Source organism: Mirounga angustirostris, unplaced genomic scaffold (genome assembly GCF_029215605.1).
Source record: "Mirounga angustirostris isolate CCGP_5_RB_7025 unplaced genomic scaffold, mMirAng1.0.hap1 SCAF_9, whole genome shotgun sequence".
Classification (NCBI taxonomy): Eukaryota; Metazoa; Chordata; class Mammalia; order Carnivora; family Phocidae; genus Mirounga; species Mirounga angustirostris.
The window spans coordinates 49,138,543-49,161,676 of record NW_026991717.1 but is presented as its reverse complement, the minus strand read 5'-3'; the positions used below and the strand labels follow the sequence as shown (position 1 = coordinate 49,161,676).

Genomic DNA, 23,134 nt, shown 5'->3' with positions numbered 1-23,134 from the left:
TCGGTTAAGTGTCTGCCTTCGGCTCAGGTCATGATCCTGGAGTCCCGGGATCGAGTCCCGCATTGGGCTCCCTGCTCCGCGGGGAGCCTGCTTCTCCCTCTGCCTCTGCCTCTCTCTCTCTCTCTATCTCTCATGAATAAATAAATAAAATCTTTAAAAAAAAAAAAAAAAGGAGAGAGAGAGAGAGCATGAGTGGAGGGAGGGGCAGAGGGAGAAGCAGATTTCCCCTGAGTGGGGAGCCCGATGGGGGCGTGCTCGATCGCAGGACCCTGAGATCATGACCTGAGCCAAAGCTAGACACTTATCTGACTGAGCCACCCAGGCGCCCCTGTAAGATTTTATTTTTAAAAATAAAATGCCTAGAAACAAATACGGTAATTTGTTAATGGTGGTAAATTTTGGGTGTTAAGAAGGTGTGTATTTGCTATATTGTTCTCTATACTTCTCAGTGTTAAAAAATTTCTCAGAGAAACAGTGATAAAATAAACTAAACATTTTCCTAAACACTTACGAGGAAATGTCATGAAAGGCACTTGCTGTTGCCAAGGACAAAGTGTCATTGTGGCAAATTTCTTTAACAGATCCTAATCACTAAGATTATCTTTTAGAGAAATAATGATTTTAACCATTCAAATAACAGAATTACCCAATGGACCAGATCATTTGCTCCATCCTTTTACTCCCACTTGGACTTGTTTTACATGATAGCAAGTGGTAATCATGTATGTGAGAGATCCATAGGAAACGGGAGCACCAAGGTCAGCAAACAATTAGAAGACACTAGAGGCAACCAGTATATACCACAAAATTATGTACCAGCTTCCACAGGAGTATGATGGCATAAACTATGTAAGAAAACAAGTTAACAGGTAGATTGCACAGTACCTGTACCATGGGCTTCGTCCAGGTGGTAGTTCTGGAATTGTGGTCTACATAATACGATCTTCCTCTTTCATCTTGCTTTTCTTCCCAACCTGGGGGTAATCCAGATGAAGTAGGCAAAAACTACAGTGAAGAATAATAGGAAAACTGAGTATGACTACGAAACAATCCTTTTAAAAGGACCACCTACCTCCCTTTTTCACTGCCCTCTCTCTTTAAAATGAAGAGACTTTTAAATCATATTTTGAGGTGTATGAAATGAAGTGTACCACATTCCACTTAAGAAAAACCAGAACAGACCACAATGATGAGAGTGATACCAACATTAACAAAACATGACAGTAATCACCACCACACACTAAATGTCTTAACATAGATCATGTCATTGAACCTCCACACAAATCTTAATGAGATCATTGCTTTTACTAGCCCGTTTTTATTTACAAGGAAACTGAAGCTTAGAAAATTGGGCTAATTGCCTAACAGATACATTGCTAATATGGAGCTGAGATCTGAGCCAGGTAGTCTAACTACAGAATTTATCACCCATATGTGCTCAGTCAAAAGTTACCCCTGCCGTCTTTCTGTAAGGGCTGGGGAGTTGCTACTTATGAGTTTATTACTAATGAATAAAGAGGTCTGGTTGTTCCCAGGTTTACTTAAAGTAGTCCAGGTTTGGTCTTCCTTTTGTCTTTTGGACCAGATTAGACTCCTCAAGGTTTGGCCTGTTTCCCCAATGTGTCTTATACATATAAACTATCACCACTGGTCTGTTTACCAGCTACACTGTCCCTAGACACACAGGGGTAGATGGATACTGCTGACAGATATGATGAGCTGTTGGTCTACAAAATAATGGAATTTAAAGTTGCCTGGCTTTACGAATGTCCAACAGCTGGTGAGTAGATAAATGAAATAGAGCAGATATGTCTACACAACAGAGTATCACGAACTACTGAGACATGCACCAGCATGGTCAAAACTCAAAAACATCATATGAAGTGAAATGGGCCAGATACATCAAACTACAACACTGTATGGTTCCACTTATATGAAACTTCTAGAAAAGGCAGCACTGTAGCTACAGAAGGAAGATGAGCGGTTACCTGGGGTTGAAAGTAGGTGCTGGGATTGAAGAAACTTTCTGGGGTGATGAAGGGTTCTTAGACTTGATTGTGGTAATGTTTGCACAACTGTACAAATTTATTAAAATTCATGTATTTGTACAAAATGAAGGGATTTTACTGTATGTAAATTATATCTCAAGAAAACTATTTTAAAAACTAATTCAATGTATTGAGAAGGAAAAGGTATGGAAATAGCTTTTCTAGTACGTGTAAAAACTGAAGTGCGTGTATACACAGATGAATATAAATCATCTCTAGATTCTGCTGCTCATCTGGTGAGCTTCTTGGAGGAATGCCTGTCAGTCGATCAGAAATGCGACATTTTCCTTGTATGAGGACATTACAGAGCACAGTGGGAGAAAACCACAGGTCTCTGCTTAAGCAGGCTCCAGCCTAACGGAGGAGGACAGGCAAGTGGCAATAGTGGGAGAAAGGATGGTGAGGGCCGTGCTTCTGTGGCATTTCCTCTATTGTAGACGGTCAACGCTGACTGGGCCAATGGCACAAGTGAGTTGCGCCCCCCCCCCTTCGTCAGTACAGGATTGTGTCCCTCTCTTGGTGCAGCGCCACCCTTTTAGATGGATGAGCCACTCTTGGTTCAAGGAATTCTGAGCCTCTGCATCCCTATGCTGGAATTTTCATAAAAGCAAAAACAATCCCCACTTTTCAAAATTAATGCATAGACTGCCATTCAAAATTACAAATGGCGGAAAAAGGTGAGGAGGTATTCTACGTGTGGAAAAGGCATGCACACAGAGCCAGAGGAGGGAGAGAGTCAGGAAAGGGGGCAGCCTGTTTGGAAGAAAAAGGAGGGACGGGGTGAAGGCAGCAGGAGGTTCCCGTGGGCGGATGAGGAGGATGGTAGGCTGAGGGGCTGGGAGCCTGGGAGTAAGACACAAGTGGGGGCTACGTCAAGGAGAGAGAAACTCAAAGTAATGAGAGTTGGGTCAGGAAGAGGGGGGAAGACCAAAAGGGAGTCAAGAGTCCAGGCAGGAGGCTGTTAAGGTCTAAGCCCCAGTCAAGGCTGCGGCTGGAAATCCTACTGAGAAGGAGGCAGAAGGCCTCAGTGGATGTGGAGTCTGATGGGAAGAGAGAGCAAAACTCCATCCAGCCTGGCCACTGAGCTTGCCAACACCAGCCCACCCCTGCCCAAGTGACTGATGTGCCACTTCACGTATGGGGCAGACACTGCAGCTCGATGCCAGGGGCCAGCACCCAGAGCAGAGGCAGCTGGACAGCACAGTCTCGACCCGGAAGCTGCCTACAGACCACCTCCAGCCAGCCCAGCGCCTCAGCGCACAAGCCCACATGTCGTCCCCAGTCACCGGGGCAGGGGCCTTGCTTTCTTAGCACGGGAGAGGTGGTCTCCCCCGCCTACCTACCTCATTTCCCCCTCTCCTGAACCTCATCTCCAAGAACCGAGATTCTGTGCTGGATTGGCTCATTGCTAAGCAGTCCAATGTTCATACTCAGTATTCCAAAAAAAAAAAGTTCTTGAGTTTCCTATTTTTACTGACAATGAGGGGAGAGGATAAAACTCACCACAGGAAGTGTAGGCTGTTCCTCAAAAGTATAGGCTTGTAAGCTGCCTCTTCTGCTGGAATGATTCTTATTTAAAAAAAAAAAAAAAAGTGACAATAGGTTTAGGTTTTTGATCTGTGTCTGAGTGGCAGATAAGGTATAGGGTGGAGGGGTGGGTGGGTGCGATGGGGTGGAAGGGAGAGCCACCGTGGAGTGGCACTCAGCTGCTCTCCACACCCCCATGGGCCAGCGCCTTCCACCCTATGGCTCGCTCTTCGGCCCTGGCTCCTAGGCAGCCTCCCGGACACTTTCTCTTGAATGTCTAGCGGAGACCCCTCATTGTGCCCCACACTCATTCGCTTTTCCCCTGTCCACACCCACTCAACCCTGTTCCTTGTTTCGGGGGGAAGGGCTGGAGTCCAGCAGCGGCTGCCCTCAGGTATCAGTTCATCCCCAGACTCCCCTCCCATCCCTTACAGGCAGGGCAGTCACCAGATCTTACTGTTTCTTTCCCAGCTCTCAACTATATTCTCCTTGCACTTTAGTTCAAGTTGGGTTTTCTGTTTTGTTTTGTTTTTTTTAAATTTCAAGTATTCATCATTTGTTGCCTTGCCTGTCACGGCAGCAACCTCCTCACAGATCTCCCTGCTTCAAGTCCGATTTCCTTAAAGCCGCCCTCCATGCTGCGCACTGTGGCCAGAGCACGCCCCACAGTGCAGACCCCATCACATCGTTCTCGAGTGCAGAGCCCTTCTGTGACCTCTCACAGTCACCAGCATGAAATCCATAGCACAGAATGTAGTGAGCTCCCAGACCAGGCTGCTCCTCATAGCTCCAGCCCTTCCCACCTCAACACCCACCCTCTGGACATTCTAGATGACTCGTCCCCTCAGAAGCCCCCTATTCTTTCTTTCCCTGTGCTTTCATATGCAGGCTGTTGTCACTATCCAAATTTTTTGATGTTATTAAATAACAAAATAAAAAACTTATAACACACATATAAATTAAGTCAAAATATCTACTGTAGTATTGTTTACAAGAACAAAGAACTGCAAACAATCTAAAGTCTATCAGTAGGAGATTGGTGAGATATCTTAATGATTACTTGCACAAAAGAATGATGTTTGATGATTTTTCTTTGTTGGTTTTAAAAGAGGACATCTATATGTACTGAAATGGTCCAACATGTATGATACAACAAGTGAAAAGAGTTAAGTTACCAAAAAGATGATCTCAGGTTAAAAAAATTATGTACAAATATATGTGTGTCATACATGTTTATAAATATATAGAAAATATTTAGGGGTGCCTGAGTGGCTCAGTCGTTAAGCGTCTGCTTTCGGCTCAGGTCATGATCCCAGGGTCCTGGGATCGAGCCCTGCATCGGCCTCCCTGTTCCGTGGGAGGCCTGCTTCTCCCTCTCCTACTCCCCCTGCTTGTGTTCCCTCTCTCGCTGTGTCTCTCTCTATCAAATAAATAAATAAAATCTTAAAAAAAAAAAAATTAGGACAATATATGCCAAACCATTAATAGCAACTGAGGGAGCATATGTTAGAAGTAAGACGGAAGACTGAATTTTTGTTTTATATACTTCAATACTGTTTGAATTTTTAACCATGGCCATATAATACTTTAAAAATAATAAATTATTTTTTAAATTAATATACACATGTATGAAATTCAAAAGGTACAGGGGCACCTGGGTGGCTCAGTTGGTTAAGCATCTGCCTTCTGCCCAGGTCTCAGGGTCCTGGGATCCAGCCTCACGTCGGGCTCCCTTCTTGGCGGGGAGCCTGCTTCCCCCTCTCCCTCTGTCTGACTACTCCCCTTGCTGTGCTCTCTCTCTCTCTTTCTCTCTTGCAAATAAATAAATAAAATCTTAAAAAGAAACACAAAAAAAGAAAAAAAAACCCAAAAAAGCAAAAAAACCCCCCAAAACTCACTTCATTCTTTTCATAGCTGCATAGTATTTCATTGAATGCCATCTACCTCCCTGTTTAGTCCAAGTACGTCAGCTCTTATTCACATGTGTGTGTGGTGACAGGTGTGGTATAACTGAGGGGGAGAAAAGTAGCCTCAGACATGCAGGACTTGCTTGGCTTTCGTCAGTCGGATCAATACAAAATCAAGACCACTTTGTAATCATGCCTGAACACAGACAAAATGTGAACACTGTCCAAGTCACAAAATACCAAAGATCCCTCCATCCTGGCAAATCTGAGTGACGACTGCTTTTTTACGAATTACAGCTTTAGCCTCGCTATACATAAGATTTGAGACACACAATCACAGAATCATTCCTGCTTTTTTTTTTCTTTTAAGTGGGTCCACACCCAGCATGGAGCCCAATATGGGGCCTGAACTCACAACCCAGAGATCAAGACCTGAGATCAAGAGTCAGACGTTTAATTAACTGAGCCACCCAGGCACCCCACACTCTCTTGCTTCCTCACAGCATCCAGGGCAGAGCAAAGTCCTGCTTCCTTAAACCATCCTCAAAATCACCTAACATGAACCCAAATCCTCCAAGTCTTTTCTAACGTACTCTTTTTTTTTTTTTTAAGATTTTATTTATTTATTTGACAGAGAAAGAGACAGCGAGAGAGGGAACACAAGCAGGGGGAGTGGGAGAAGGAGAAGCAGGCTTCCCGCCGAGCAGGGAGCCCAATGTGGGGCTCAATCCCAGGACCCTGGGACCATAACCTAAGCCGAAGGCAGACTCTTTAAAGACTGAGCCACCCAGGCGCCCCTTCTAACATACTCTTACTGAGACACTCAGGGTGTGTGTTCTCCTTGCTGAAATGAGTAATAAACCCAACATGTTTAATTACAGGTGTGTTCCTGAGGGTCTTTGGCTGGGAGGCACTGGTTTATGTAATGGCTATTTAGACTCCAATGACCATTTGGGTTATCCATGACTCTGCTCTATACTATTAGTGGAGATATTCGAAAAAATGACCATACTGTAAAGTCCTAAAGCCCCTAACACACTATTATATGCCATTTAAGACATAATTTTTCTCATCACAAGAAAAAAATTTGTAGCTATGTGAGATAATAGATGTTAACTAGACTTCGTGTGGTAGTAATTTTGCTATTTTTTATATATATATATATATGTATGTATATCACATCATTATGTTGTATACCTTAAACTAATCCAGTGCTGTCTGTCAATTACATCTCAATAAAACCAGGGATAAAAGACAAAATTTTATGTAAATGTTGGATAACCAATGGAATAATATATATAATATAAAATCCTGAAGCTAAAACAAAATCTAAGAGCATCTTACCGAGCTGGATACTGGCTGGCCGGTGGCTGAATTTCTACAAATTGTGAGTCTGGCATTCAATTCTTCTGCAAGATGAGTCTGAACATCCAAGTTATTTGATGCTGGAGATGATGGGAAGGCCTGATTGCTATACATGGTGGCTTCATCTTCTCTTATAATTTCCCAGTTCTAAAACAAACAGAATAATCTTAAGCCACACATACTTTAATCTTACTGCTGTAACATGTGTCTATGGACAAGAACAAGAAAATTCTTTCTACCTCGGAAGACTCTCGATTATCCACACTTTCTGTCTCCTCAGATATCTGCCGCCTGGTGGTAAATGCACGCTGTGCTTGCAGTTGTATGTTACCGTTCTCAGCATCTGTTAGGTTGTCCCTGGATTAGAAATAGAAAAACTATCACTCATGTCTGAAGATAGTTAAAATGATAGTCAAAGATGCTATGATCATTTAAAAAAAATACCTTAGATTAGAATTCACTCGTTTGGGCCAAAGCCTATTTCAACACACACAGATGAAGTCATGGGCACATTGGTTTCTTCAGAGTACCTTGTGCAATTAAGGTTTTGTGAAAATGTGTAACACGTCTGACTTTGATATTTTAGTTCATCACCATGCCTAGGGCAATGTTTGACATGTAAGGGCACTCAAAAATATTTGTTGAATAATGAATTTCTGAGAGTTTTGTAAATAATTTCATTATATTATTATTTTGCCATGTTATGATATGAGTAAAATCTAAAGTAGCTCTAGAGAGATTACAAAAAAGAAGCTTTAGGAGCTAGTTACATATACAGCTTCAAGAACCAGACAGTAATGTTTTCCAGAACTGATCTTAAGCCAAGAGTAGAGTTCCCCATGCACGAATGCAGAGGGCAAAATGAAGTATCATGTAAGAAACACTGTAATTAAAAACTTAATAGATCCCAGATTAAACAGTATCTGTTTTTGATCATTAACAGAAATAGGTCTGGTCTGAAAAAAGATAATAGTAAAAACATGTCTTGAGTTTAGGAACATTATAGTAAATCAGACTGAACACCATTACCCCATTTATTCCATTATTCTAGCTATTTGTATTTAGTATAATCAGACCTTCAGATCAAGAATTTTATAAAATATTTAATAACAAAATTATTGTTAATTTATTTAATGCCATATAAGCCCAGGGTAGTTGGAAGATCAATTCTTAATGTACTATTGCTGAAGAAAACATAATTTTGACAGATGGTTCTAAGAGAATGCTTCAGATTTTTTTCTCCTCAATACCTGATTTAGGCTAGCTGAAAGTGACATCAACCGTAGTGAAAGAAATGTGATTCTGTTCAAGTCAGGCTTGCTATAATACTGAGGTCTGCAGTAGGACAATTTTGTAGACTTTCACAGTGTCTTCAGTTTTACGGTTTGTACAGGTCCCTAAGAGATTGATGCTTCTGTGCCACGAAGAACCAGGATCACTGATTTGCTTTGGAAGGATTTGAGAACAGAAAATATCTATGAAAGTGCTTGGACTGTATCAGACACAAAATACCAAAGCCAAAAATTAGAAATTAATGGACAAATATGAAAAATTTTAAGTCTCTGTCAAAAAGTAGAAGACTAAAGAAAGCCTTCATAAGGCCATAAGGGAGGAGAAATGGAAGGGCATTTGATAATAAATGTGAGTAATGGGACATTTGTAAATGTATATTTAGAAATACACAGTCTAATGATAGTCAAAGAAAAATGTCACTGAGAAGACATAAATTAGAATACCTTAAAGGTCATTCTTTCTGTCCTTGATCTGTGTGCATTGAAAATTGTGTATGCATTGACAAGATTGGCAAATGAGTGTTTAACAAAAGACCCTTGTTATTCAGTCCTTTATGTTTTATAAGTAATTTATACTTAAAAATAGTGTACTGTAGAAATTAACATTTTATTATATTTTAGTAACAAACTACAAAAAATTTCCAAGATTTTCTAAACAAGTCTAAAGAGAAAAACCTATCCTTTGTGGCTACAAAATAATTTAACATAAATAAGCAATTAGAAAGGTAGTATTTGTGACTCCAATAATTTTGAATATTATCAAATCATTTAAAAAAAGAAACAGTTAAGATGGCATTTTTAAAACCCTGGATCATAAAAATCCTCCTCACATTTTTACAGCTTATGGATCCCTATACTACTATGAACCCATTTGAGACACAACTTCAAAATGAAAATTAGAGGTCAAAATGTATTCATATCACAAATGTAAAAGCCACCGGCACATACTGAGGGGTTGGTCTTTTCCACTGTGTTCTTCTAGATTCATGGTTTACATAGTAGGTCCTTCCAAGAATATCCTGCCTCTCTTCCCATCCTGGAGGTAGAGGAGAAGGTTCTTGTTGTTGCTGCAAATGGCAAGCAGCATCTGGTTGGTCCAAAACAACCCAGCCGGGCTGAAAAACAGAGTGGTAACAATTAAGTTTATGATTAATTTTTTTAACCTTATAAATTATGCTGGAGGAAATTTAAAAAGAGATTAGCATATCCAGTTCCAGAAATTATGCAAGGAAAAATTTGCACAGTGTCAACTTTTAAGACCATAATGTGAACATTTTATGATAATGAAGACTTTTTTCTGCAAAATGACAACATGTAAATTTTGCTTGAAACTTTTAACATTTTTCAAAAAAGTTTTAAAACACACCTAATAGGAAAAAAGGGACAGAAAACATTTTAATATTTTTAAAGGTTTTATTCTTTAGTAGTCTCTATACCCAACGTGGGGCTTGAACTTACAACCCCAAGATCAAGAGTTGCATGTTCCATCTACTGAGCCAGCCAGGTGGCCCAGGACAGAAAAAAATTTTAAGTAAACAAACAATGATGGGCAGCACTGAGAAACACAGTTTAAACTCGTGTAACCTTAGTCTGTTCTTTAAATTACAAGCAAATGAATGAAGGACAAGAATATTGTCTTATTGGGCATTGTCTTTCCCATAGAGAAAGGATCTTGGTATGGTAGAAATCAGTAACTAAGTAAGACCTGAAAAAAAATCACTAGATGAAGCCTAAATATGTGTAGGCTTGACAGGGAAAGGCAAAGGATTTAGAAATAATTGCTACAATGAACTCTCTAGCAACTGAAAAGCCATTATGATTCTCACATCTGACTTTTCTCTCTCTGGATTATGGAAAGGCATTTTGGTCAGGTCATAAAATAGTCGAAGAAATAAAATTTCATTTGTTTTCTTTGTTTGTTTTATTTAAGTGCTAGTAAAGCACTGGAAATTTCCTCTGGTACTAGTGAGGGGCATATGTACATGAAGCCTAAACTAGGGTAGTTAGGGTAAGGAATTACTCAGAAGGGTAGCAAGAGTTAATGGCATGTTTTTACATAAGAAACTTCCTAACAGAAAAGGACTACTAAATATCAATACTAAATACCAATAAATAAATAAAAGGTCCTACTAAATACCAATATGGCTAGGGAAGCAGAAATAAATGAGTGAAGAAAACTTAAAAATTCTCCTGAAGAGACATAAAAAGAGACCTGAATGAATGAAAAGACATAATATGATATTGGTTAGGAAGACTCAGCCTCACAAAGGTGTCAATTCTCCCCAAGTTAATATATAAAGTGTCCAAGATTCCGATAAAACTACATTACAGATTTTTTTTTTTTTTTAAAGTAGGCTCCACACTGGGCATGGAGCCCAACATGGGGCTTGAACTCACAACCTTGAGATCAAGATCTGGGCTGAGATCAAGAGTCAGACACTTAACCTACTGAGTCACCCTGGCACCCCTACTTTACAGATTTTTATAAATAATGGGACAAGGCAATTCTCAAGTTCAAATAGATACACAAACAAGCAAGAATAACCAGCACAGTTCTAAAAACAGAAGAATGAGTGATTAACTCTACTGAATAAAATATAGCATACACTACAACAATTAAAGCTGTGGAGCATTGAGGTACACTCAGACAGCTCAACAGAATGAATCAGAAAGCCCAGAAAGACTCAAATTTATAGGACTTTAGGATATGATAAAGACAGTTCAAATTTGTGGGGAAATACACACAAAAAATATGTGGGGTGCTACCTCATACCTTCTACCAGGATGTTACAGATTGAACAATGTTTAAATGTTACAAAGTAAAACCAACATGTATTACAACACAACTTGAAATTTAAAAGAACATGTTCCAAGACTGGGGAAGCCTTTGAGTATGAAAAAGACTGACAAATTTGATTACAAAACCCCCAAATTTGTACGTGGCAAAAATTACCAAGTCAAAGTGAAAAAAAAAAGACTGGGAAATGTATTTGGTAACATAATAACAGGCAAAAAAATAATGTCCTTAATATATACAGTCTTTCTTTCGAGGCACTGGGGATCTAGCACTGAAGGATGGTTGTGTGCCAGCCAGTGGATGGCTTAGAAGGTGGAAGAGAGTTCTTTTACGTTGGAAGCCTGATTCTGAAAAGAAAGGGCCAAGGAGGAGAGCTGAGAAGGAAGGGAATGCTTTCTGGCAGCCTGGAGAAAAGGAAAGGGGTTTCTGCAGCAAGGGTGATCTCTCTGGCTGGTCTGGTGGGGAGGGTTATCGGTTATAGGCTGAGGCAGGACAGAAGGTGAGGGGGGCAGAGGGGGCAGGGAGAGAGGAAGACAGAAAGAATTCTGGAAAAAGGGATCTGGATGGGAAGTAAATTCACTCCCTTTCTTACTCTTATTTTTTTTCCTTTTTACCTTTTCTACGGAATCGACATCTCTTTAATTTTGCTTTCTTTTATTGCTCTATTTCTCTCCTTTTCCTTTATCCTCTTACTTTCTCTCTCCAACTATATTTACCTTCCTTCTCTTTCTTCTTTCCATTCCTTTAAATGATCATAATGTAGGATCTACAGACTTAAAAATTAGTCTTGTATATATTAAATCAATTTTATTTCTCTGGTCTCCATTTTAAAAGTAGGTGAATTGAATTTTTGTATTTCACTCTCTTGAAAAATGGTTAAGTTTTTAAAAATATGGTCATTGATTATTTTTCTGTAGATTAATAAAATTTATTAATAAGCGGGTCCTCACTACTGCTGTAAAGGATTGTAAAAATGTTTAGAGCTAGGAAAATGGTACCACAAGATTATTTCTTTAAAATCTTAAAGATTTCTCTCTTAAAGGTCTTAGTGAATTTATGTTATCTAAGTAAACTTGAGAAGGTAAAGGCCTAATTTTTAAAAACCTGTTTCAAGTTCTAGGAAGTACAGTTGTACATTTGAATATTATTTAGAAAAACTGAGTTTTCATTTTTTTTGTATAGAATGCCTCCCTATGAAACATATATCAGCTAATATTCTTCACAAAATAATTTTCTAAGTATCAATGAATGTTATTTAATTACTAACTTGAAAGCTAGTATGCAATTGCCAACAATTTAATGGAGTCAAAGAGGATCAGAAAGAAAGCATTCAGAGCTACAACACACATTAACGTTAGTCTTGCAAAATATATACAACTAAATCTAAAGTTGCAAAGGGTATAAAAATCAAATGTTAAATAATAACCTATTACAGCCAGGCTTTGATATACTAAGGAATACAGGTTGCCTAAGTGTGAGCCTCTTTTGAAAATGACAACTGTTTTCTTTAAATAGAATTTTATATATTCAGTTACAAATTAGATGTCAAAGACAAGATTTCTCTGGTCATTAGCTACACAGAAGATAAATAAGCATAGATTCATGTGTTTAAATTCCTAGGGCCTTTCATAAATAAACTCCTACATGCTTACATCTACTGAAATTATAAGGTGCATTCTGAGGGAATTCAAACATTGAGACCTGAGACCACAAAATGAAGCGAAGCAACTCTACCCACGGGAACCGAACTGTGAATAAGGTACCTATGATATGTGTGTGTGGGCAAAACTTGGAGCAGGTTCCTAAATAATGAAATGCTGTTAAATTTTTTTTAGTTACTAAATAAAGAATTTTCTTTATGGCAGGCATCCTTCATCTCAAACAGAATTCCATTATGCAAGATACCCTGTGTACCAAAATGCCAGGCAGAGAAACTTCAATAATAAATACCTAAAATTTTAAAAAAGTGATTATTATATGATAAATCAGAGAAAAACTAAAAAAGAAAAGGTAATCAAATACGCAAATATAGACTTAAGAGAGGGTACCATGTTTTTTGATTGACAAACTAAGGGTTAACTATATTCTGTGATTTAAAGAAAAAAGTTCTTTCCTTCTATTATTACAGATTTCCCCATAAAGTAAACTCTTCTTAGTGCATATAAGAAATTCCCAGAGGGGCACCTGGGTGGCTCAGTCAGTTAAGTGTCTGACTTTTGATCTCAGCTCAGGTCTTGATCTCAGGTTTGAGTTCAAGCTCTGTGTTGGAGCCTACTTAAAAAATTCCCAGAAAGCTCTGTTACAAAAGCATGGCTTGTTCTCGAGCTTTCTTTCTCAAGGTATGTGAGTATGTGAGGTACTGTCCAGTGCTGGGGGAGGTCCCTCACCTTTACAGTTCTTCTGGAGGCTTAACCAGACCCTCAGCCAAAGAGGCATGACTGTTGAGGAAGGCACACACAAGAAAACTCTTCAAAGCAAATTGGTGCCAATATACTGTGTGCTTTCAGTAAATGTTGCTTCAGTGGGAATGTCAAGAGGCAGTTGTTTTAGGGTCCCCTTTTCAAATCACAAATTTTTCTGCTGGAAGAAACCATAGAGGTCATCTGGTACAATACTGTCATTCTACAAATGAAGAGCCTACGGTTCAGAGACCTTCAACAATTCACACAGTCACTTGGCTCACTAGCAGCAGAGGTTGGGATGAGAATTCCAGCCTCCAAATCCCCATCCAATTCTATTCCAAATACATGCTCTCTGCCTCTTCCTCACTTACCCTTGATGTATGTAGCTCTGCCCAAATACTTAACTTGAGCTTCTTCTTACCTGTCATCCATGAAAATTGTTAAATTCTATTTGCCCCAGATAAATATGGCCTCTTATTAGATCACTTGAATTCCTTCCCTCTCTCATTCCCTCCTTTCCTCTGAGCCCTCCCATCCTCACCCCAACCATGAGAGGAAAAGTAACAAGAATTACATTTCATAAAAGAGTTCCTAATTAGTGGAGTCTTCTCAAAATTTCCATATATTTAACTTACAAATAGTAAATTGTATTCTTACTTTAATGGAGGGGAGAAGGACATGGTTTTAGAAAACTCTAAAAAAACAGAAAGAGTTAATGACTTAATTACAATAAATGCTTTCATTTATAAACATTGTATTCTCTATTCACTAACCTTTAAGAATGCCATCAATAATGGCTATTCATTCTACAGAAATGTCCTTAGAAGGAAGAAATGTTTAATGAATGCTTGGGTAAAATAAACAAATGCCCATGTAAATAATTTTTATTGCACACATTAACTTCATTGAATAAAGTTATTTTTTTCTTCAAAGTACAGTAAAATAAGAAATGAGATATTTTCTTCTCAGTTGAACCAAATATTTGTAAGATCTCACCTCTAATTCCTCAGCCTGTTCTGTGTTATCTTCTTCTGAGCCACTGGTTTTAGGTAAATAAGTCATTTTTAATCTCAGATAACCTTTAACTCTTGATTTGTGACTGTAGAAAAGAAAATAATTATTCGCAAAACTTTAAGAAGAAAAGCATTCATTTAACAAGAATTTACTGAATACCTACTAGCTACTAGAGGAGACCCAAAGACAAGCTCGAGGACAGAACATATCTAGGCAAAGGAGTGAGTGGAGGACAAAATGTAACAAACATAAATAAAAGTTATGAAATAAATAAGATACTAAGGAAGTGTGAGTGACAGATCAGGGAGAAGGTCAGCGAGCAGTTGCATTTGAGTGGGCGCCAGCAGACTGGGGAGGATTTTGATCTGTGGCAATGAAGGGAAAAGCATGTAAGTGGAGAAAAGAGTAAAAAATGAGCAAATGGATGGGAAAGCTGGGGATCAATGAAGGGAATGGCAATCATCGGGCTTGGCTGGCCTACAGGATACATGGAGGAGGTAGGGATGATCCAGAGGATGAGGTCCATGTGAAACAAGAGAACTTTCAATTTTACTTTGTGCACACTGTCAAGCCAGAGAATTCGGGGGATAGGGAGAGGCATCCTCAGAGATATGCTTTGGGGATACTAATCTAGTCAGACTGGAGAGGAGGACAGGAAAGTGGAGAGCAAGGCCTGCTAACTGTCAGAGACCTACTGTCTTTCTTTGACAGCTGTTTGAATCTATCATACATTAATTTATCTACTCTATTTTCATAATGTATCTTGTATTTCCTCTTCGAATAATGAGTTGTCCAAGCTAAAGGCTGCTGTACATTGTGTTAATACTTAAAAAAAATTAAATCTGTGAATGGCCCCCAACAATTCTAGCATCCTACTTACTTAAGAAATCTTTCCTTGTCCTCACTTTCTGTATAGATATTTTGGTGATTTTTATAGATATCAGTTATGTAACTCATTACCCCTTTTCTTTCTTGACAAAAAAGTCGCATCTTTTATTCTATATTCAAGAGATACTCCCTTCCCCACCCCACCTAATCTCTTAGGTGTTCTTTGTACAGTTCTCATGAACTTGGAAACTGTACCTTTCCTGAGTGGTCAATAGAATCCCTGATGCTTATTTCCAAGGTCACTAATGTGGCTTGTGTCTCCACTTTTAAGGGGGAGTGAACACTGACTTGTTGCCATAACAGACATGTACAGAAAACTTGCTCAGATAATGGTTTTTACAAGCGTTTCTTTATAGTGATATGTTTCATGTCTTTTTTAAAAAGGTTTTATTTATTTATTTGAGAGAGGGAGAGTGGAGAGAGGAGCAGAGGGAGAGGGAGGAGCAGACTCCACACTGAGCAGGGAGCCCAACGCAGGGCTCGATCCCAGGACCCTGAGATCATGACCCCAACCAAAATCCAGTCAGCCACTTAACTGACTGAGCCATGCAGGTGCCCCTCACGTCTTTTCAACCAGACAATAAGCCTGTCGGTTTGGACTTAATGGGGCTCAGAAAGTCTAAGAATGTAGTACATTTTCTATTGATTTAAAGTTCTTTCTGCACTTGCAGTGATATCCAGTGCAGACAGAAGATGTAAATTATATTTTTTAAAGATAAGGATACTAGAAAACATTTGACAAAATGAAAAGCAGGCTACTAGGGCAATCAAATAAGAGAAGAAAATATTGATTTATTCTTGGTATGCAGATACCACAAGCAGTCTAAAACTAAAAAAGGAAGAAAAGAGATTTATATTCTAAGACTTCTGCAGAAGTTAAATATATGACTTCTCTTATAGAAAGTAAATATTAAGAGAGCACTGTCCCTTTTATTTTGCTTTAATAATTTATATTACAGAGCAATTAAATGTTTTTAAATGAAAAATTTTACTAAGTTCCCACAGTATAGCTTTCAAATGTATTTTCTAGTTTTAAAAACAAGACAAATATTGTTGTACAGATGTACTTCATTATTCTGTGACTTTTTTGACAATAAATCCATACATGTCTTCACTAGATTTTACTTGGCTATGTGGTACAGATGATCAAAGGAGTTTTATTTACAGCTTAAACTTAAAAATTTTAACCAAAATCAAATAATTCAGTTTAGGAAAATGGAATTATGAACATGTTATTTAGGTTTTAAATTCTAGTCTTTGCTCATGTTATTTTCTCTAAATTTTGGGTTTTCTGAAATATTTTTTATTAACATATGCAAGATGTAGTTAGGTTTTTCTGAAATTGGTTTTGCGCACATTGTTGGATATTGCTTTGGTGGAACTAATGTCTGTGATTTTTAAAAGGATAGTATGACAAAATTACATATACTTTAAGATATAAAAGGAATAATAAAACAATAATAGTAAATTTCCACCTTCTAATCTGATAAATATTATGGGGACAAGTCTTTCCTAAGAAGTATGAAAAATACTTTTCTGTGTTTTCAGAATTTTTTGTGCTGTGCATATATTACTTTTTAATCAGAAATAACAGTAAAGCTTTTAAAAAATAATATTTCGAGGTAGCTTATTTACAAAGGTTTAAACTATGAATTTCCAAAGAAGCTACTATAATGTATAATGAGATTAAAAAAATTAATATGTTGTCATTTTGTATTTACTGACCTTCTTGGGTGAAGAACAAAATCCTTAAACGTATATGGTCTCTCCATTCTTGGATTTTCTGTCTAGAATAAAACAGTGGGTTTTCAAGATATATCTATAAATACCAAAAACATGTACTTCTAAGGAATATTCATGATATGATCTAAGCCATCACTGAAGTTAGAAGTGAGAAAAATGTGGCTTTAGCTCATTAAACGGTTATAACTGGTAGCTTGACAGGGCTTTCCCCTTTCTGCACCCTAGGACTTGCGGCGGTCACACCTCAGTACCAAACAGGCTGAGCAGGTGCCCTGAGGAGCCAATGGAGGGAAGCGGAAACAAAGTAGAGTGGTTAGCATGTTGGTGCCCCAAAGGAATATGGAGTACATGCAATGGCAGCAGGTGGGCGTGGTTAGAGCATAGACACCATTCTAGGAAAACAAAAAAGGAAATGGCCTGGAAAGTGAGACTGGATTAAATATATTATCAAAAGTGTGTAATCTCTAAAAACTGTGGAGAGCCAATAAATATCTCAAAAGACTGATACAGTAAAGAGGTATTACTTCTCTTTCTTATCAAGTTCAACAGCCCTTTGCTTTTATTATTCTTTACTTCTTACATTTTGCATTAACTACCCATTTGGTCTTGGAACTCTTTCCTTAAATTCTCATCACATTATTTTACTTGTTTGTTTGTTTTTTCGTTTCTCCTTGTCTGTGTTCTTCTCCTCCGATTGACCCACACTGAGGCTCAATGTCTGGTCTTTGATGCTCTCATCTCTCTTACTTGGACAGCCCATCATTCTCAGAGATTCTGCTGTTACCTCGATGTGGTAACTCTCAATCCTCCCAGTCTCTTTCTCTACACAACTGATTTTTGTATTTCTGTTGGCTGCCCACTTTAGGCTTCCATTTTTCCTGTTTTCTATTGAAATTCATTATGGCCAAAGATAAATGTATCCTTTTTCAAAACAAAATGGCCTTTCCTCCTAACTTTTCTACTTGAGACACCACCTTAATTTCCAAAATTCAACCTGTATTATCATTACTTTTTTTTTTTTTCCTCAACCTCCATGTCAGAAACCTGGCCTAAAAAAAAAAAAAAAAAAAAAAGAAACCTGGCCCAATGGTGTTTTGTTATGAAATGTTTCCTGAGTGTTACCTTCCTTCATTGTGGTAAGATGCTTGGTCCACATTCAGTTTCATGCCCATATTGTCATAAATGATCCTAGGTTCTTTCTGTGAGACTAAGCTCTCCCCACTCTACGTATTCAGCAGAATATTTCCAAACTGATTTTCCTCAGACATGCTTTCCTGATATCAACCAACCTCAGCAACTCTCTATTTCTTACTAGGGTTCATGTAAGGGAATCTTGGAAATAAAATTAAAATGGAAAATTGAGATGAGTTTTCAGAAAATAATATGCTCGAGGAATAATAGCAGTATACATTTTACAAATCAAATATTTACATTTACTATATATTGTGCATCTGTAAGTATTTATTAGAAAAAAAAGAATAAACATAAAAATTAAAATCATGGACATCTATACCAACCGGTAATGGATAAAGAGGAACATCCACTTGACCTAGGAAATCATCTCTTGTCTACAAGAAAAAAAAGAAAAAATAAGATTAGTAATATGCTCAATGTTTTTAGAAAAAATTGATGAACTATTGCCATCATTCATAAAAAATACAGAAGTCTTTTTTGTTGCTGTTTAATCCTATGCAATATCAATGGAAAATAAAATGGAATATGGTACAATTTGTGATAATGGCAGGATAGAGTATATTAGACTGGTCCTTTTGCAGATAATAATTATATACCCTGAAAAAATATAAAAACTATTTGAAAGCACTCTAGAGTTACCATAAGCAAGTAGAAACTGAAGGGGAGTCGATCTTTGAAAGAAGAAACTGTATTGTGTAGGATTCGTATTTCCATGGCTTTTTACCTGATAGTACTTTCAGTTCATATGGTGGGATGATTAGAACTCAAGCAGGAATCTGACATCTTACTCACTTGAGGAGTATGAAGACCTAGTTTGAGGTTAACAGCATAACTAGAAAGTGAGGGAGACAATTTCTGCAAGAAAGAAGCCACAGAAGTCCCTCCAAATCTATACATAAACTCCACCCAAATTCTTAGCTGATCCCTGAACTGTATCTATGAAAGGCAGCAACTGGACCACTGAGCATAGATTCCAGCTGATGTTCACCTAAGGGGAGATAACATTTGGATTTCAGCTGAGTTAACAACTTGCTAGAACAAAAGTCAACACTCTTCAGGGAAAGATGGTAAAATTTACGGTCTCAATCATGTACCACACACACTGTCCAGTATACCATAAAAAGTTACTAAACACGGGAAGAAACAGAAAAATGTGATCCAGTATCAAAAGAAAAGGTCATTCAGGGCGCCTGGGTGGCTCAGTCGTTAAGTGTCTGCCTTCGGCTCAGGTCATGATCCCAGGGTCCTGGGATAGAGCCCCGCACCGGGCTCCCTGCTCGGCGGGGAGCCTGCTTCTCCCTCTCACACTCCCCCTGCTTGTGTTCCCTCTCTCACTGTGTCTCTCTGTCAAATAAATAAATAAAATCTTTAAAAAAAAAAGAGAAAAAGAAAAAGTCATTCATAGAAATTGGCCATAAGATAAGCCAGATCTTGGAATTAGCAGACAGGGAAACTAAAGCAGCTATTATAAAGATGTTCAAGGACTTAAAAAGAAAATAAGGTCATAATGAATGAATGGAGGGGGAATCTCAGTAGTGAAATGGAAACTATAAAACTAAATCAAATGTATATTTTGAAATACATATAGAATTGAAAAATATAATATCTGAATTAAAGATCACTGGATGGGCTTAACATATGACTGGAGAAAAGTTCCATGAACTTTAAGATACAGCAATAGAATTTATATAATATGAAAAATAAAGAGGACTTACGGAATAATTTCATGCAGTCTAATATATGTGTAATTGGAGTGCCAGAAAGAGAGGGGAGGGGAGAGAGAGGGAGAGAGGGAGAATAAGAGAATAGGAGAAAAAATATTGGAAGAAAAAAGTAGCCAGCTTCCCCAAACATTAACATCTTACATAACCATAGCACAATGATTAAAACCAGGAATACTATTTTTTTTAGAGGAAATAATAACACTTTCATATATTTAACCATTTATTCTTAAGTTTTTAATTGTAAATAAAAACCTACACACATAACAGTGTCTGTCACCCATAATATTTATCAAAGTGTTTAAAATAACTTATGAAAAATCTTGTCCCTCCAAGTTCCCAGAATGAGGCAGGGTTAACTGTTCAATAAACTTCCTTCAGATATTTTCCTACATATATGCATCCACATACCTTTTTTTTAATTAATGTGTAATAAACACACAACACTATATTACTTTCAAGTATACAACATAATGAATCAATATTTGTATATATTTATTTAACATCTTTCACAATAGTTTTTTTTCTTGTGATGGGAACTTACAAGATTTGCTCTCTTAGCAGCTTTAATGCAATACAGTTTTATTTATAGTTGCCATGCTGTACATTACACTCTCATGATTAATTTATCTTAACTGTAAGTTTATACCTTTTGACTCCCTTTACCCTTTTCACTCACCCCCACCCTCTTCCTCTGGAAACTACCAATTTGTTCCCTGTGTCCAAGAGCTTTTTTTTTTTTTTTTAAGATTCCACAAGTAAGTGAAATCATATGGTATTTGTCTTTGTCTGACTTATTTCACTTAGCATAATACCCTCAGGGTCCATCCATGTTGTTGTAAATGGCAAAATTTCATTCTTTTTTGCTGAGTAATATTCCATATATATATTTAAAACCATATATATGATTAAAACCATTTTCTTTATCTATTCATCCACTGATGGACCCTTGCATTGTTTCTATAGTTTGGTTATTGTAAATAATGCTTCAGTGCAATGGAGGTGCAGATATCTTTTAAAGTTAGTGTTGTCATTTTCTTTGGAAAAATACCTAGCAGTGAAATTGCTGGATCATATGGTAATTTTGTTTTTAATTTTTTGAGGAATCTCCATACTGTTTTCCTTATTGGCTGTACAGATTTACATTTCCATCAACAAGGCACAAGTGTTCCTTTTTCTACACATCCTCACCAACACCTGTTATTTCTTGTCTTTTTTATAATAGCAATTCTGACAGGTGTGTGGTGATATCTGATGTGGTTTTCATTTGCATTTCCTTGATGATGAGTAATGTTGAGCATCTTTTCATGGGTCTATTGGCCATATGTAAATCTTCTTTGGGAAAATGTCTATTTAGAACATCTGCTCATTTTTTAAATCAGATTGTTTGTTTGCTATTGAATTGTATGAAAAAAACAGTAATAGTATTAGTTAATCTACAGACCTTACTCAAATTTCACCAACTGTCCCATTAATTTTGTTCCAGGATCCAATTCAGGATCACACACTGCACTTAGTTATCATGTCTCCTTAATGTCCTTTAATCTGGAAAGTACCCTCAGTCTCTTTTTCTTTCATAATCTTGACTCTTATGAAGAATAATGGGTAGTTATAGAATGTCCATCAATTTGGGTTCACGAAATGTTTCTTCATGGTTGAATTTAGGTTATGCATTTTTTTGCAAGAATACCATAAAAGTAATATTGGCACTTTTCTCAGTGCATCATGTCAATAGTCAATAAACATTGGAATCTTATACATTATGGACAGTGAAGGACCACTAAATATTTGAGGACAGTCTATAACTAAATCCCCCCCAAGAACCAAACAGAAAGAAGGGAGTCAGAGGAATCAGAATCAAGTCAGACTACAGGAGAAATACTTTAGAAAAACTATAATTAACATTCTCAGAGGTAAAAGATGAAACATCTGTCAAACAGAATAGGAACTTATAAAAAAGAAGCACTTAGAGAATAAAAAAGAGCTGTCGGGAATTAAAAATATAACTGAAGGGCACCTGGGTGGCTCAGTCGGTTAAGCGACTGCCTTCGGCTCAGGTCATGATCCCAGGGTCCTGGGATCGAGTCCCACATCAGGCTCCCTGCTCCCTCTCCCACTCCCCCTGCTTGTGTTCCCTCTCTCGCTGTGTCTCTCTCTGTCAAATAAATAAATAAAATCTTTAAAAATATATATATATATATAACTGAAATAAAAAGTTTAATATAGAGTTGGAAAATAGAGTTAAATTTCTCAGAAAGTAGGACTAAAAGACAAAAGAAAAGACTTATTCCCCAAATAAGGAAATTACAGGACAAATTTAAGTCTACATCTAAATAACAGGCATTCCAGAGAGAAAAAAGAAAAGGGAAGAAATTACCAAAGAAGCATTTAAGAAACTTCCCTTGAACTCAAGCAAATGAATTTTGAGAGTAAAAGGTCCCACTGAGTATTAGGCAAAATGCATGAAAAAACATGCACAGCAAGGCATATCACCGTGATATTTCAGAGTATCAGAGATAAAGAAATTCTAAGCTTTTAGAGCTGGAGAGACACAAAACAGATTATACACAAAACTGAAAGACAAGAGAAAAATGCCTTCTAAATTGTGGGAGAAAAATACTTCCTACATTGAATTCTATACCCAGCCAAAATATCTTCTTTAATAATGAAGGTAGAATAAAGACATTTTCAGACACTGGTGTTCTTAGTAAGGTAACAGAGGATATATTCCACCAAAATAAGGGAGTACATCATGGTAAGGGAAGATGCAGGAGATTCAAGATAGGAGACAAGAAAAGAGGATCTCCCAAATGATGGGGAAGGGAACTTTCAGAATAACAGTAGTGTAAGATCTACAGAAAAACAAGTGCATACTGGAGCAGGAAGATGGATGGCTATAAGAAGGATGCTTCCAGAAGAACAGAAATAACCGTATCTACCTAATAAGGTTTGTTAGAATTAAATAATATATATATATTGCTTTGCATAATATTCAGCATTCAATAAATGTTAGCTGTTGTATTTGAAATGCTGGATTCTGTAATGAAGCCCCTGCTCCTTTTCTAATAAAACAGTCTCTAGACATTTCAAACAGGTACACAAAATAAAAGGAGCATGGCTGGAGACTGAAGCCTAGCAAATTAGTTTAGGGCCATATTCTTATTTTAGAACATGAGTTGATAATTTTTGAAATGTACAAGTTAGCTTTTAGTTATACCTTCAAGGCTGTTCTATGG

At 37.5% G+C, this 23,134-nt stretch overlaps 1 protein-coding gene across 9 annotated transcripts in view; it reads right to left on the bottom strand.

The window, feature by feature from the left end:
* The window catches only part of NEDD4 (NEDD4 E3 ubiquitin protein ligase), a 121,115-nt gene that overhangs the window by 19,462 nt on the left and 78,519 nt on the right, over positions 1-23,134 (bottom strand). For 6 of the 9 annotated variants that reach the window (XM_045900028.3, XM_064570440.1, XM_064570441.1 and 3 more), the window contains 8 exons: positions 18,501-18,551; positions 16,966-17,027; positions 14,335-14,437; positions 9,088-9,254; positions 7,087-7,204; positions 6,827-6,994; positions 3,552-3,617; positions 886-1,005 (listed from right to left, as the gene is read on the bottom strand). In XM_045900028.3, the coding sequence (XP_045755984.1) occupies positions 886-1,005; positions 3,552-3,617; positions 6,827-6,994; positions 7,087-7,204; positions 9,088-9,254; positions 14,335-14,437; positions 16,966-17,027; positions 18,501-18,551 (855 nt within the window). The remainder of the gene's footprint in view (positions 1-885; positions 1,006-3,551; positions 3,618-6,826; positions 6,995-7,086; positions 7,205-9,087; positions 9,255-14,334; positions 14,438-16,965; positions 17,028-18,500; positions 18,552-23,134) is intronic. The other 3 variants (XM_064570442.1, XM_064570443.1, XM_054513536.2) reach the window with 1 other exon arrangement.